Source organism: Pseudophryne corroboree, chromosome 6 (assembly GCF_028390025.1).
Source record: "Pseudophryne corroboree isolate aPseCor3 chromosome 6, aPseCor3.hap2, whole genome shotgun sequence".
Classification (NCBI taxonomy): Eukaryota; Metazoa; Chordata; class Amphibia; order Anura; family Myobatrachidae; genus Pseudophryne; species Pseudophryne corroboree.
Genome location: NC_086449.1, coordinates 319,805,254 through 319,819,929, shown reverse-complemented (window position 1 = coordinate 319,819,929; position 14,676 = coordinate 319,805,254). Strand labels below are relative to the sequence as shown.

Genomic DNA, 14,676 nt, shown 5'->3' with positions numbered 1-14,676 from the left:
AGCTTACTATTTCCCTTGCCCGTTTGTTTTAATGATATCTTATTATTTACAAGTGCCTTTCAAAAATTACTCATACCAACTGTTATTCTCCTCCCGCCCTTATACTTAATACAGCCTGTTTCACTACTATCCCTATTTGAACTATTAGGTTTTTCTAAACCCCCCCCCCATGTAGGTATTTTCCCTTATGCTATGGACATAATTTTCAACATATCGTACTGTTGAACCATAACTATTGTAAGGTCCAATTTTGGGAAAACCAATGTCAGTAATTCCTGTGTCAATACCCCTGCAATTACCCTTGCCTGCTGATCTTTCCCTCCCCACTTCGCCACCCCCATTTTGTTCACTACCACCATCCTTACTGTTCTCACTGTTTGACCTGTAGCTTCTACCCAACTCCTCCTTCCAGACACCTAGTTTAAAAGCTCCTCCAACCTTCAAACCATCCTGCCCCCCAGCACTGCAGTCCCCTCCTCATTCAAGTGCAATCCATCACGGGGAAAAAGATGGTGCCTGACTGAGAAGTCCACCCAGTGTTCCAAGAACACAAACCCCTCCTTCCTACACCAGCCTCTAAGCCACACATTTACCTCCCTAATCTCCCTCTGCCTCTCTTGGCTAGCGCGTGGCACTGGTAATATTTCAGAGAATATTACCCTAGATGTCCTTGCCTTAAGTTTCTTGCCTGATTCCCTATAGTCTTTCTAAGGGCATCCCACCTACCACTAACTTTGTCATTGGTGCCAACATGCACCAAGACCGCCAGGTCATTACTAGCTCCTCCCAACAATCTGTCTATCTGGTCTACGATGTGCCGTACCCGAGCATCCGGGAGACCACATACTGTACGGCGATCCCGGTCCCAGTAGCAGATTTCCCTGTCTGTCTTCCCGATAATAGAATCCCCTACCACCACAATCTGACTAGGATCCTCACTATCTTTTTTCCCATCTGCACCAGAGGGACCGCTCCTCTGGTTGCTAGAGGGAACAGTCTCCTCCGGCTCCATCATTTCCTCACTGCCATCCTCAGAATCTTCATCCAGTCGGGTGAATTTGTTAGGGTTTGGCAGATTGCAGATGTCCTTTCTCCCCCTCCCCCTCTTCTTTTTCCTTCTAACCGTGACCCAGCTGTCTACCTGGTCATCCTCGTCTACCAGTGTTCCCCCCTGCAGCTCCTCCACCGTTCTAAACTTAGCTCGAGATTGTGAATACTCCAGTGTAGTAGAAAACAGTGAGGGGATCCACTACTCTCCTGGGCTCCAATGTGGTCTTAATTCAGCTCAGTGTATGTCCCTATAAATACAGGAACAATTTGCAACATTTTGTATACTCCTACAGGACTACCAGACAATCTCTCATTGGAACAATACAGATCACTATGTCGTAAGCAAAAGATCCACATATTTTGCATTCAGCAACATAAATCTGCTTTTTATCATTTGTCACTGACAAGTAAACTAATGCTTAAAACACATGTATTGTAAATAACCATCTCATTTGCACTATCAATAAATTAATTACTACAGTACTTATTATAATTACAGCATTTAATACATTAAATTCATGCCCTGCTTGAAATAGTTTACAGAATTCAAACATCTTACCATTCTTCCAGATGAAGACATTGTTTTGCACTGCACCTTTCATTGTTTTGGTCACAGCAACAAGCACGTCATGAAACGTAGTGCTCATTATAGTAGAGATTTCTTCCCCTGTAAATAAACTACACACAAAACACATTGTACATGATTCCACAGGCCTTGGTAGATTTAAATTTAAGTGCTATCATTTTATTAGGAAAATATACATTTTGAGGCTGATTTTTGTGTATGTACGTACACCAATCATGAAACTCAACAAGTTTTAAATGGCTAAAACACGTTAATAAACAGGCCCCCCTAATGTATCAAAAATACCCTCTCAAATTGCCCATAACAGAACACTATTGACCTCTGATTGAGTCCCGGTTGAGTAGTAGGTGATATTTAGATTAGTATACCAATACTGTGTTTGTGAAATAAACAAACAGGAGATATATAAAGGGATGATTATTTACATCTATATTCTAATAAATAAGTAAATTTACAAACATTCTTGATGTGATGAATCCCTTTTTATGTTATTTAACTAGGATACATTGTATTTACATTATATAACAGTACTGACACTACTTGCTAAATACTGAGCTTAGGTTGTCATTCCGAGTTGTTCGCTAGCTAGCAGTTTTTAGCAACCATGCAAACGCTATGCCGCCTCCCACTGGAAGTGTATTTTAGCTTAGCAGAAGTGTGAACGAAAAGATCACAGAGCGGCTACAAAGTTTTTTTTGTGCAGTTTCTGAGTAGCTCAAAACCTACTCAGCGCTTGCAAACACTTCAGACTGTTTAGTTCCTGTTTTGACGTCACAAACACGCCATGCGTTCGCCCAGCCACACCTGTGTTTTTCCTGGCATGCCTATGTTTTTACTGGCACACCTGCGTTTTTCTGAACACTCCCTGAAAACGGTCAGTTGACACCCAGAAACGCCCACTTCATGTCAATCACTCTGCGGCCAGCAGTGCGACAGAAAAGCTTCGCTAGACCCTGTGTGAAACTACATTGTTCTTTGTAATAGTACGTTGCACGTGCGCATTGCACTGCATACGCATGCTCAGAAGTGCCATTTTTTTGCATCATCGCTGCACAGCGAACGAATGCAGCTAGCGATCAACTCGGAATGACCACCTTAGCCTGAAGTGCATTGCATTGCAGAATGGTTATATCTCTGAGATGCAGTCATTACTGCAACCTACTGTAGTTTCTATGTCACATAAAACAAAAATACATTAACCAGATATAAAATAGCCATACCCATTCTTCTTGTTTTCAAACCAAAATCTGTCCCCATCTCTTATACGATTAAATTGGTTCAGCATAATTTCAGATATAAGGTCACCAGGTTCCCCGTCAAGCTCCAGCATGGCACCAGGAATAAGCTCCAGCTTTTCAATGTTATTATCATAGATTGTTAAAATCTATTTAAGGCAATAAAAAGTATAAAAGTGTCATGATAAATATTGTTAACTATTAAAGGTGAGAAACACCACCAATGGTGTACAGATTGTTTAAAGTTGAATCAATGGAAGATTATTGCAAAGAAATAGGGTGACCACCCAGGGTCCAGGGCTCTGGCCCCATCTTTAGCCCCATTTAGATGACTGGCATGAACTAATAACCAATAGCTTGCCTAAGTTGGTCATGCATCCTAGAGGGGAAACCTAGAAGCACCCGCACTGTGTCTTGATGTTCCTCTTGTACCTGTTGTTTATTCTATTTCAAACATTCTGAGAGGGTATTGCTGTCATGTCCCCAGTTAAGTAGTTTATGGACAAAGAGATTGAACACTTGTCTGAAACAGTGGTAAGTCTAAAGAGATATGTGGCATAGGGCTATTTCAGACCTGGCATATAAGGGGAATTGTGCCTAAAAATTAAGTATGCTTCTGTGTTAAATTTGAATGCCTCATTTCCACCAAGAACTCGATAATGGTGTTGGATATGTGTGTGTATATTTAGTGGGATAGTATTTGATTTGATTTATTTTTTGCAAAATTGTCTTATAATCTATATAAAAAAATGAAAATATTTGTAATTTTGAAAATGATAAGTTAATGCTTTGTGCTGTAGACAGTTTAATTTAATGGACTATTTTCATTTCACTATTTAAGCAAAAACTAAACTTACATTTTCTCCTATCTTGGTTTTGTTAATTTTGTCCTGTGTCATTGATGGTAGATCATAGTATTTTCTAACTTTGTTATAGCTTGGTAGCCCCATGTCTCTACCATGTTGAATACTTGTAGCTAGCAAATCTGTTCGGGTATATTTACTTTGCCCATACCAGTAGTCTGAAAGAAAGACATAAATGTTATGTTTTAATATTTTTAAACACACTTCAATCCCATAGCTCTAGAAACAGTCTAAAATAAGTCCCAGATCATTCCTTTTTGGGTTTTCTAAAATATAAATTCTATTGATTATTGAAACTAGTGTGTATTAAAAATCAAAAAGAATCAGTCTCATTTACTCTTTCAATGCCTAATATCTCTGTACTTCTGCTTTTCCTTCATGCTAATAAACCACTGCACATAATTAGCTTTTACATCATACTTGAAATGCTCTTTGAATTTTGATTTTTGGGGTTCTTTAAGGGAATCCAGAGCCAGGGTTTCATTCCTTATTTCCAGGTGTCAAAATAGTCAATTCATCTGGTATTCATAACACAAGAAAGAGTACTAGACAAGAGTGTCCACTTTTAACCCTGAACTGGTTATGAGCATAATTTATATGAACTTTCCAGTCAGTTGATATAAATTAGAATATTTCTATGTTTGATAATGATTTACTGCTCATACTGACCTCCCCCTACACCTCACTACCAAATGTATACAGTATTACATTTTGTCAATCTATGGCTCAGTGGAGGATGACAAAATGACCTATTTCCTAACAAAGCTCTCCACACTCATGTGTCACACTTCATCCTTGGCATAATTCATTCTACTCTGGCCCAATTAGTACAACTTTGCTTGGAAGCCTATTAAGACAAAACACCAAGCAGTTTATATTATATACAGCTATGATACTCTACATTAAATTATCAACAGGTCCTTGCATCCACTATAGCAAAATATAATAAACAAAGTAGTTATTCTTAGTTATTCTCTTTTATCTAGACAAAACTGTCAGAGTGGTGATAAATGTCTGGTGCCTGATCTCAATAACTGTAAATCTTAAATTATAGCATCTAGCAGAGATGAAGAAGGGCAAGTATTTAAACATTAGATAAGACTAATTGTGCTTGTGGTACATATAAAACAGATCTATCTCCCAAAGTTGTCAATACCAAGGAATCTCAGACCTCCATCTGTAAGTTTAAATCAAACTAATCCAGTCCAGTTTTACCCACGTGAAATATACTTTAACATTTCTATGGATTGTATGAATTTAGATATGCGTTGTGCCACAGTGTTCCCAACTTTACAGTCCACCCCTTTTCCCACCCAATCCATAGTCTCTCTTGCCTCTGTCTTATTTCATCTCTACAGGTTCTTGTCTCGAATGCATGCCATTATACTGTAACAAGTTTGAACCTGTTTTGATGCAGCGTATGTTTAGTTTTCTTGTTAAGTTATTCTTCCACTATGTTGCGCAATTGTCACCCATATGTTTTTTATTTCTAAAATGTATTACCATTTTCAAAAATCGAACCATCAATGGCTAAAATACAATGACCAATAGATAATACCCATATTCTTTTTTTTTTTATTATCATGTGACATTAAAATAAAGAGGTAAAAGGGCCCCCAAAAAACATAGAAAACAAAGAACTTGCAATGATTCCTATATTAAGAAGAATATGTGGAAGAATATCATTCTTTTTTTTTGCCAAACAAAATTAGCAAAATAGAGTGCTTCTAACTGAAATGTCTATGCCTCAAGCCAATAATGCTGTATATGTATAATAATGCTAAAGAATATACAGTATGTATACAATACAAGTTATAGTTTGAAAAAGGCACACATTATTAATAACAAAAATAAATGTAATTAAAATTATTTATACATCATATACTTTACCTCGCAAGTCTGATACTGCTATGTGATCTTCTTTCTCAGCTATTTGTGAACACATACCAAGCAGCAAATTATGGAAATCCGTAGCATTCTTCAGGTTTTTATTCTAAAAGTATAACATAATTAAAATAAAATAAATATGAAAAAATCTAAGTATTGATGAAAAATAAAAAATAGATATGTGTAAATATATAATTCCATTGATAGATATAAATGGGATGCAAATTGTATAAACACAATTTTATTGGGAAAATGTAGCTAAAAACTTGTATGGATGTGTTGATAATCCAAATGTTAGATACTGCAGAATGCCATACTGAATCCAAATCTAATTTGCATGTCAGAATTAAGTAGAAGGGAGTTTATTGATGAAATGTAATCTACAATTTTAACTACCAAAACTAATGATAATATGGTCTATGCTCAAAAATGGCAGAAAAATCAGGATTTGTCAGTACCTAAATCTACGAAACAAAAGACATGGGGATTTGGCAGAATCCTGCATTTAGTACAACCATAATAGAAAGTCATAAAACTAATCTGGGCATACACTATAGAATTATCTGGCAAACCATCTGTCCAATCTTGCTGGTTGGAATGAAAATCTAATAATATATTGGGAGCAAATGCCAATCAACCATTTGCTCCCAAACACTGGAAAAAAGACAAAAATGGTTGTATAGAAAATTAGTTTAACCAGTTTGTCTGAATGACAGATTTTGCCCATTTTTCAGTGTTTGGGAGCAAATGGTCTATTGTCATTTGTTGCCATCCATTAACATATTTTCATTCCAACCAGCCAGATTGGACAGGTGATCTGACAGATAATTTTATAGTTATGCCCATCTTTAGGAAGACCATAGTATAAACATAACATGAAATCACTACTTCTTCTTCACCTCTATCCAGTGCCAGATGAAACACTGTGGAGGCCCCTAGGCAGTCAAAATCTCAGGGCCCCACTTACAAATGATCTCCTAATCTTGGGGCCCCCTACCAAGCAACAGTCTATGAACTGGAAACTGTAATGTGAATCTGATGTGTATAGTTTATGTGCTTTAACTTGTTGATAGGTACATTACATTAATACAGTATTTTCTCTATAGAGTCTTTAATGTCACACTTTATTTTTTTGAGTTGATTGGTTATTTTCTATCTTTTGGAAACAATTTAAGAAAGCTTGATTGTAACCATGAAATCATTATTATTTTGATATTTTGATATTGTGTTGTCGCATGGCCCCTTAAAGGGGTGGGGCCCATGGACCAGTGCCTTCTCTGCCTATTTGATAATCCAGCGCTGCTTGCACCACTGTTACTTTCAGTTGTGAAATTACATGAACACTAACAACTTGTCCACCATCCCCTGTATAATTTAACTAAAGCTTTTGTTCTCAGACATTAAGAAAATATCTTTTTTTTCCAGGTTTTGAATATTTTAACCTTTCTGTTCCAGTAGTTGTTACACAAACGAAGAGCTGTGTAAGCGCCACCATCTGAGCCTGTCACATTTATATATTTGCAATCTTTATCTCTAGAATGAAAAAAAGAAAAAAATCCAGTAAAAAATTTGTTCAAGCCAACATTTAGTATAATTATATCAATTAAAGGCTAAGGATAGAAATGGTGTAAATAGATGCTTATGGTAATGACATTTATCTTCTCAAGTGGATGGATAGTGGAATATACCCCGTGCTTGCATGGGTTTCCTCTGGTTCTTCTAGTTTCCTCCAACAATCCAAACATATACTGTACTGGTTAATTGGCCCCCAACAAAATTCAACCCTAGTTCGTTTGTACATGTGCTAGGAAATATACTGTGTATTGTAAGCGCCACTGGTGCAGGGACTGATGTGAATGGGCAAATACAGTTTCTCTGTAAAGTGCTGCATCATATGTGTATGCTATATAAATAACTAGTAATAAATAAATCAATAGATACTGTAAATAGTGGAGGTGCTGCAGGCACGGCATGGCCAACTGGAAATACAATCGGAGAGCCACATTTTACCAAGCATTCAATGTGGCCATGGATGGTGTAATGGTTAGCATTACTGCCTCACAGCACTGAGGTCATGGGTTCGATTCCCACCATGGCACTAACTGTGTGGAGTTTGTATATTCTCCCCGTACCTGCGTGGGTTTCCTCCAGGTACTCCGGTTTCCTCCCACAATCCAAAAATATACTGGTAGGTTAATTGGCTCCCAACAAAATTAACCCTAGTGTGAATGTGTGTGCGTGTACATATGGTAGGGAATATAGATTGTAAGCTCCACTGGGGCAGGGACTGAGGTGAATGGACAAATATTCTCTGTAAAGTGCTGCAGAATATGTGTGCGCTATATAAATAACTGGTAATAAATAATAAAATAATAAATCTGCGACTGACTTGCATGCTACTCTGAATCATGAGGAACTACTGTATTAGTTATATGTGTAATGAAAAATGTATTAGCAATTTGATGTGGTATTTACAGCTAACCAGGAAAATTCCGGCCACAGGGAGATGCTGTTTGTCTAATTATATTAATGCTGTATGGTAAACATATTTTCAAGAACTTACATCTTAATCAGATCACACATACACACAGTAAATGTACAGTAGCTGATTTCTGAAATCACTATGTAGATATATAACTTTGTTCCTTTTAGAGTCAGATGAGAAGCCTAAATACCTTCTTTTTTATAATTTGTTTAGTACTGCAGTATAACATCTAGAGATGCATTAATTGATTTCACTGAATTTCTGAGATTTGCTACCAGCATATAATTTATAAATGATTCAGATTCACAAAAATGTTGTGAATATATAAGCCCCACTGAAGAATGTACTAAGTAATAGCAGCCAGCAGTAGTCTTTTTATGGAACACTACTGCTTTACCATTATTTCACATGGGTCTGGTCTTACAGCGATGATCATAACAGCCCTCACCCCCGATAGACCTCAGTACCAGTCTTGGCTTTGCAGGACTGGCATTGTTCAAAGTACAGTAAAGAATTTTTAAACAGGTTACAATTGAAAGTGCACTATATATAAATAAATAATCATCCCCTCACCGCAGTGATAATGTGTAAATAATAAGGATTCTGAAGCACTTTATACAAAAATAAAAGATGCGAATTGCCTTTTTTTCTTTTAAACAACAATGAATCTAAAAAAAATGCTTTTGGTGAATCTTATTTTCAATCAATGTTTGTTTTTAGTTTTTCTTTTGATAAAATTGTCAAGAATATGGACCCCTTCCATTAAGCTACAACCAGAAGAGTGGAAAGGTTGACTCTTCAGAGATTACATTATTGTAAACAGCCTCAAGAGTTGGACCTTATTGGTAGCCACTGCAAGGGGGTATGTCATTTTCAACAATGCTGGCCCAGTGAATTCTGGACATTTTCTTTTTTTTTTTTTTTTTTATAATTTTTTTAATCTAATTAAATTTACTATAACGTAAGATTTTAGCCAAAATGTTTGCATGTCAATTTCTAAGCTGTTAGCATGACATTTTAGATTCTCAATCTACTTATTACAAAGCTTCCTTATGCTTCACATTAACATATTGGTCACATAATGAACAAATATGATCTTATTGAAAAAATGTAGGCAAAAGTTAGAGAATCTTAAAGGATTTAGTTCAAATGTAAGTAAATACCTCATATAGACTCCTGAAGGCATCATAGTGTATATCACCTGTGCTGTCAGTGCCACAAACTCAGGGGATATGCTTGGGTCCACATGTTGTTTGTACCCTTAAATAGAAAACATAAATAATATGATTCAGAAACTATTGAGATATTTGTTGGCAGTATAACATCATTTTAATATTTACTTCCATGTTGAGCATGTCTACAACAAGCTGATAATGCATGATTCCCACTAATAAACAGACCAATGGAAACCATAGGAAAATAAGTGTGTGGACCTGTCACAAACCACCATCAAAAGACTAAAGTTTATGATTGATCATCTTTCTCACCTGTATTTTTTATATAGCAAAGCTCTCAATGTAATTTGTGTCATTTGAAATGTACATATATTTAATTTACTACATTAGATAATAATAATAATAATAATAATAATAATAGTATTTACACTGTGCAAAAATAACTATTACACTTAAGTGAGCAATGTTGTCAGACCTCCGTATTTATAAATTTTTACTGTATGTTAACTCCCTAGTTATGTTTGTTGTGTTTATTGGTATATGTTATAACTGTTTTTATAAGAAACTAATAGTTATCCACAGCATATTAAAGTTGAATATAATACACCATGATATTAAATCATGCCAAATCTATTCTAAGATTTTTTTTAACAAAATAAATTATAGAGTGATTACAATCACTGTTTACCAAATGTTATAGTTTTCCTTTAGTTGACTATATATGATAAGATATCCACAAGCAATGCATGAATTACCTGTGTAGTTTGACACTTCTCTTGACAAAAATGTAGGCAGCCATTCATAAAATACAATATTCTACAAAAAAAAGACAGTTAAAATTGTAAATATGAATTTATTGCATAAAAAACAATATTAATTAATTTACATTTGTGTTTATTTGGCAATCTTTAAACCCAAAGCATTATAAATGCAATTATATTGTTATCTATATAAAGAAACAAACAATTGAAATATTGCACTTAAAATATTTTACGTGATGGAATCAGATGTCCAGAAACAATCATCATTTTATAACAAATTATGAGATAAGTGGGTTTGCATCACCCATAATGTAATGTGGTTCTTGTGTCACCTCTTTTCTTCAGAAAAGTATGATTTGAAAACAAAACAAAACAGAAATCTTTTCGTTTTTATAGTCTTAAAAATACAGTTCTGAACTGTATTTAAATATTTAACTTTTTGACTTTTGTTATTTAGGCTATGCCACTTATTATCATGTGTGTCAAATTACTTTTGAAAATACACAAATTTAAGCAATGCACACATATCATGGTTTAAGATTATGGTTATTATTTAAATATTAACTTTCTTTTTAGATTTCAGATTCTTATACTTCCATGTATACTATAGAAAAGAGTAATGAATAATACTGTACCTGGAAAACAGCAATTACCCATTTCCTAGCACTTTGAAACAGGTCTTCATCTGACCATTCAGGATTGCTTTCTGCAAACTTTTGTGCCATGTAGTTGTGGTACCAGAACCAAACCAGACTCTCCGCTTGGAGAAATGGGCTTTCATTAGCCATAGCATTACCGAAACCTATGGTATGATCATAAGAATTTAACATTTCTGAAAATAATTATTTATGAAATAAAAAACATATTTCTTGATTGTCTAAATCAGTGGTTCCCAAACTCGACCCTCATGGACACCCAACAGTTCCTGTTTTCCAGTTCACCTAGCAGGAGCACAGGTGTATTCATTACTCACTGACACATTTTAAAAGATTTACAGGTGGAGCTAATTATTTCACTTGTGATTCTGTGAGACCTGGAAAATGTGGACTGTTTGGGAACCACTGGCCTAAATCATGCAAATAATGCCACATTGCACAATTAATCATACAATAAATATATTTAGCGATGGTTTATACTTAGTTTAGGTTATAAACAGCTTCTATATATGCATGTGTCCCTCATAGAGTGTCAAAGATGATTATCATTAACATTTAGCAACAATTCAGAAATGAACTGCGTGTAAAAAATGTGTAATATGTAATATTATGCCATTATCACAAAATTAGCCTAATTCAGATGTGGACAGATGGTGCATTGCTGCTGCTTACATGGTAGCTGCAGTAATTCACTAATATGATGATGCAGCAGGAGGTGTCTGATATAAGTAGACACCTCCTGCATGCATTTGTGATCCAGTGCTGTGTCCTAGACTGCAGCACCAGATCACCTACAACACCATCTGCCCACTGCGTAACCCATGGGGCTCCTACAAAGTGCCAAGGATCCAGGCCTTGACATGTCCCCAAAACAGAAGCCATCACTGCCCCCTCCTCATCTCCAAATGGCTGCAGACTATCAATCTCTTGGCATCTGTAGTCATAGTGTGTCCAATGATGCAGGAGCGCAGTATGGGTCCGATGCAAAGTACCGAACATTGTTACTTTGGATCACGTGCCTCAGATCCTTTGGGATCTGAATTAGGCTCAATATAACCAGGCTCATAAAGACTCACACTAAATTAACTTATAATTAATACTGTAGATTAGAAATGTCTATAATGGAAGGTAGTATAAACACTTACTATATATCCCTTGATCTCCAGTTTGCCCGGTTGAAGGATCTGGCACTTTCAACATGGGAAGACCGTTTGTTGAATATGGTGGTAAGAAATCATTGTTATAAGCCAACTTTCCTCCAGAAAAACTTCTCAGAGCATCACTCCAGGAATGGGATGAGCCATAAATGGAACTGCCATCAATCCATGCTGTTACAGAATTAATCTTAAAAATCAGAAACCAACTGTTACCTTTCAATTATATCCCATAATATTGTCCTATTTAATTTTATGCAGTATAGAGTAATAATATCTTAGTTCATTTTAGCCCCACAGAAGTGCTCTAGTTTACATTATACGACACAGGGCCACAAGTACATGTTATGCCACATTGTATTCCCCCCAGTTCCCATTATGCCACACTATAGTGCTGCCAATATACATTATGCCACAAAGTGCTTCCAGTTCACTTTATGCTACACAAGTGCAGCGACCAACCAGCTCCTACCTGATCTCTACCTAAAATGGAATGTCCTGCTTTAGGAAGTGTCCAGAAGTGTCCCCCATGCTTCCTAAAGCAGGGCATTTTATTTTAAGTGGATATCTTCTTAAATTAAGGCAAACTGTGCCTTTTGGGGACAGTCCTAATCTCAGAACTCAATTCCCAACCCCCAGCCTCTTAAAAGCTGTAAACGAGAGGAAGCCTACTCTGAAAATGCTTGGATTACCGATTAGCTCAGCTATATTAAAATGTAATTTCAGAACAAACATGACTTTTTGCACCATGAAATGCTTCCTTTTAGGACAACATTTAATTTTAACCATTATTACAATAATGGTCTTTGTAAATAAATTTTTCTTGTGTCTTTGCTATAAATTATTATGACATCATAAAGCAAAATAAATCTAGATTCATCACTCACATAAAGATTTATGAGACCACAATATGATGAACGACTGCACAGATATATAAGGTGAGTTGTATATAAAAATGATATGCAGCTGTTTTGAGCTTATCAAGTTTCATCAGCGCTACACATGAAACTACTGTCCCAAATTTCTATAGTCTCCTCCCTGGAGATGACCGTAAACTAATCCTAGCAAAAGTTCTTGATAAAGTAGCTCCAGCTACTTTTCACGCTCAGCATTGATCTCAAAGTTAGAAGTGGCATACTAAAGTAACTCAATGTCTTCAATAACTTTCTTGTAATGTAGAATTACATTTGCCGAAATCTTTTATTACAAATGACTACCTTACATACAGTACACTGCTCCTAACCCCAAACACCTTTATAATACATTGAAATCTCTTCTAAGCCCTACCACTCCAACTCCACCAACGGTCATAAATGTCCTTGATCTTGTTTTCTAGGTACTTCAAGGACAAGAGTGATAATATCCAGTATAAAATGTAACCCTTTTCCTTTTGTTCATATGATCTTTAATTCATAAATGTGACTGCTGTATTATATCAAGCCATGGATGGCTATTAACATTACTTATATTGTTATTTTGACTATGACAGGAAAGTATATTCCCAATGGATTTTAAAGAGGAAATAACAGTTGGCAGCATTTCATTTCATTTTGCTTATGTTAATGTGTAATTGTATTTGTGTTCTTAGATCATCATATTTTTTGTAGTAAATAGAAATTTCATATTTTTTAATAACACTGTCAACACAAGTGTATCAGTGCCATGTATAACACATCTTTACATTATTATAGTGTGCATAAATAAATATAATGGGACTTTTGCATTTACTATAAGCCACATATCTAGACTTTTTTATGCTATCGTGGTTTGTATGAAAATTCTGGCACATGTTAGTGTTGTAGAGCTGATCACATTGTGAAACATGCCCAGCCGAATACATGCATGTAAATACAGTTGTCCATGTTTGCATCTTTTCCAGCTAATGCTTGTAGCACTCTAGATAAGCCCCATTGTGGACCTGATTCAGAGGTGGACGCAGATGTGTCTTTTGCAGGTTGCCTGTCTGCAATTTTATGCAAATGCCACTACAAGGTCTTCATAAGTGTATGCATATAAATGTGTAACGACTGAGACGCCCTCTGTGAGCATCCATAGATGCAATAATACCACCTGGTGCATATGTAAACATCACCATTGGTCTAACCAATAAAACTTGCAGTAGCCCTATGGCAGGTGCTGATTTCCCATCTGAGTATGGCCTCCTATGTGAATGAATAAGTGTCTGTGTATGCAACCACTTCAGCGACACACCCATGACTATCCCATAAGATGCCCATAATAATGACCATCTCCATGTGTCTCTTTAGCCACCTCCTAATCACCACCCAGGGAAGCCTTGCACTTTTACAAGACATTCCTGATACAGTGCATCTTAATGACAACAGTGCATTTGTGCATACACACCATGTAATGCATGCAATGTAGGATTTTTTTTGCACACACATAGTGGGGAAATATATGACCTACAGTAGGTTAGGGAAAATAGAGCTAGAGGTCAATAGATCTACTGTACATTATTATTGGATTTAATTTTTTGGTTGCATATGTAAGTAATTTAGAAATGAGCAAGGTAAAGTGGCTTACTGCAATGATCAATTAACCATGGCTCAGATAACTGGATTTAATATAATTAAAGTGTATCTGTCACTACGGCTATGGCAGTATGTATGGTGTAATGGTTAGCATTACTGCCTCACAGCATTGAGGTCATGACGTTGATTCCCACTATTGCCCTAACTGTGTGAGTTTGTATATTCTCCCTGTGCTTGCGTGGGTTTCCTCCCGCAATCCAAAAATATAATGGTAGGGTGATTGTCTCCCAACAAAATTAACCCTAGCATGAATGTGTGTGTGTGTACATGAG

General features: G+C 36.0%; 1 protein-coding gene across 1 annotated transcript in view; it reads right to left on the bottom strand.

The window, feature by feature from the left end:
* LOC134932145 (dual oxidase 2-like) overlaps nucleotides 1-14,676 on the bottom strand; it is a 94,298-nt gene that overhangs the window by 38,589 nt on the left and 41,033 nt on the right. Inside the window, exons 6-14 of the mRNA XM_063926272.1 lie at nucleotides 11,844-12,042; nucleotides 10,678-10,844; nucleotides 10,037-10,097; nucleotides 9,270-9,366; nucleotides 7,064-7,154; nucleotides 5,625-5,727; nucleotides 3,729-3,892; nucleotides 2,857-3,020; nucleotides 1,610-1,728 (exon numbers count right to left, since the gene is read on the bottom strand). Of these exons, the coding sequence (XP_063782342.1) occupies nucleotides 1,610-1,728; nucleotides 2,857-3,020; nucleotides 3,729-3,892; nucleotides 5,625-5,727; nucleotides 7,064-7,154; nucleotides 9,270-9,366; nucleotides 10,037-10,097; nucleotides 10,678-10,844; nucleotides 11,844-12,042 (1,165 nt within the window). The remainder of the gene's footprint in view (nucleotides 1-1,609; nucleotides 1,729-2,856; nucleotides 3,021-3,728; nucleotides 3,893-5,624; nucleotides 5,728-7,063; nucleotides 7,155-9,269; nucleotides 9,367-10,036; nucleotides 10,098-10,677; nucleotides 10,845-11,843; nucleotides 12,043-14,676) is intronic.